Source organism: Wolffia australiana, chromosome 1 (assembly GCF_029677425.1).
Source record: "Wolffia australiana isolate 7733 chromosome 1, ASM2967742v1".
Lineage (NCBI taxonomy): Eukaryota > Viridiplantae > Streptophyta > Magnoliopsida > Alismatales > Araceae > Wolffia > Wolffia australiana.
Window position 1 is genome coordinate 8,427,501 of NC_135835.1, and position 1,597 is coordinate 8,429,097.

Sequence of the window (1,597 nt, forward strand, 5' to 3'; positions counted from 1 at the left end):
AATGATCTTCAAATTGTGCAGAGCGGAGTTTGATGGGTATTGTGAGGACGAGCTAATTAAGGTAGGTCGGCTTTCTGTAGCTACACTTCTTGTTAATTATAATTTATTTGGCCGATTCTGTTTTCATTCAGCGGTGTTGAAGTGTCATCCGTTTCTTGAGTTCATATCTACTGAAATAAATATATTATATATTATGGGGAAATGTTATTTACTTGGAAAACAATTTCAGGCAACGCTTTCTGGGAACCAGCAGCCTGTGAGAATTGAGATCACTGAGGCTGCGATGGAGCTGGGAGCTGAGGTATCCGTTTAGGATTGAGCTTTTATTTTTGTGAACCTTTAATTAATTCTGGCATGCACAAAAAAGTATTTTTTTTCATGCATCGAGTGACAACTCTTCTGCTCGATATTTATGTCCCATATAATTATAATTTGTCGGCCAGTAAGACTGATACGATTTTAACGGCGTATAGATTTCCCTAGAAGTTTTCATTTGGAAGTTCTACTTACCTCATTCATTGATAAATTAGAATGATTGCTGAAGCTCTATTTCACATGTCCCAACGCCCAGAAACTATCTCTTCTGGTGACAGAAGCTTACAAGGATGCCCACCAGAAAAGCGTCAAGGTAGGATGCTTCCAAAAATAATGCATCTGACCTGTTCCTGAGTAGAGAGAGGGTTGAGAGAGGAAGAGGACAAATAGCGAGAGAAAGAGAAAGATACAGGAGATAGAGAGAGAGAGAGGTTGGGAAAGAAAGGAAGAGATAGAATAGAGAGAGGGAGGGTCGGGAGAGAGAAAGAAGGAATAGTGAGAGAGAAGGTTGAGAAAGGGTTGAGAGAGAGAAAGAAGGAATAGTGAGAGAAAAAGGTTGAGAAAGTGTTGAGAGAAAGAGAAAGGAGAGGTTGAGAGAAAAATAGAAAGGAAGGAATAGAGAGAGAGGAAGGCTTGAGAGAGAGAAAGAGAAAGGAAGAGATAGAAATTGAGAGAAAGAAAGAGGCAGGAAGGAAAGAGAGAGAGGGAGGGTTGAGAGAGAAAGAGAGAGAAAGGAAGAGATAGAAATTGAGAGTGAGAAAACGACAGGAAGGAATAGAGAGAGAGGGAAGGTTGAGAGAGAAAGAGAAAGAAACTGGAAGGAATAGAGAGAGAGAGGGAGAGCTGAGAGAGGAAGGAAGAAATAGAAGGGATTGAAGTTGAGAATGATAGAGAGGGTTGAGAGAGAAAGAGAGAGAAAAATAGAGGGAGAGGGTTGAAAGAGAGAGAAAGAGAAGAGAGAGGATTTGAGAAATTAGGGATTATATAGAATATATATAGAGATAGTTTCCTACTACCCTATTGATCTAATAAAAAAGATGTCCAATCTTCTTTTTTGCAGGCGATGAAGGAGAGGATGAGCAACTTGGCACAGAGCTTGGGGATGCCCCCAAATCTGGGCGACGGGTTCAAGCAGTGAAACTTTATTTCTCCTGCTCGGAATCAGTCAATCCTGAGTCGAACTCCCTCTCAATATCTCTATCTTTCTCTCTCCTGATGCTTATTTGTTCCCTTCTCATCTGTTTATTTCTCTCTGAGGGCATAAATTTTGTTAGTCCATTCA

General features: G+C 40.5%; 1 protein-coding gene across 2 annotated transcripts in view; it reads left to right on the plus strand.

Annotated features, from left to right (window-relative positions):
* The window catches only part of LOC144704655 (nucleoid-associated protein At4g30620, chloroplastic-like), a 2,712-nt gene extending 1,115 nt beyond the window's left edge, over positions 1 to 1,597 (plus strand). The window contains exons 4-7 of one of the 2 annotated variants that reach the window (XM_078577143.1): positions 22 to 61; positions 230 to 301; positions 572 to 628; positions 1,376 to 1,597. In XM_078577143.1, coding sequence (XP_078433269.1) covers positions 22 to 61; positions 230 to 301; positions 572 to 628; positions 1,376 to 1,453 — 247 coding nt within the window. In that variant the 3' untranslated portion in view covers positions 1,454 to 1,597. The remainder of the gene's footprint in view (positions 1 to 21; positions 62 to 229; positions 302 to 571; positions 629 to 1,375) is intronic. The other variant, XM_078577153.1, reaches the window with a different exon arrangement.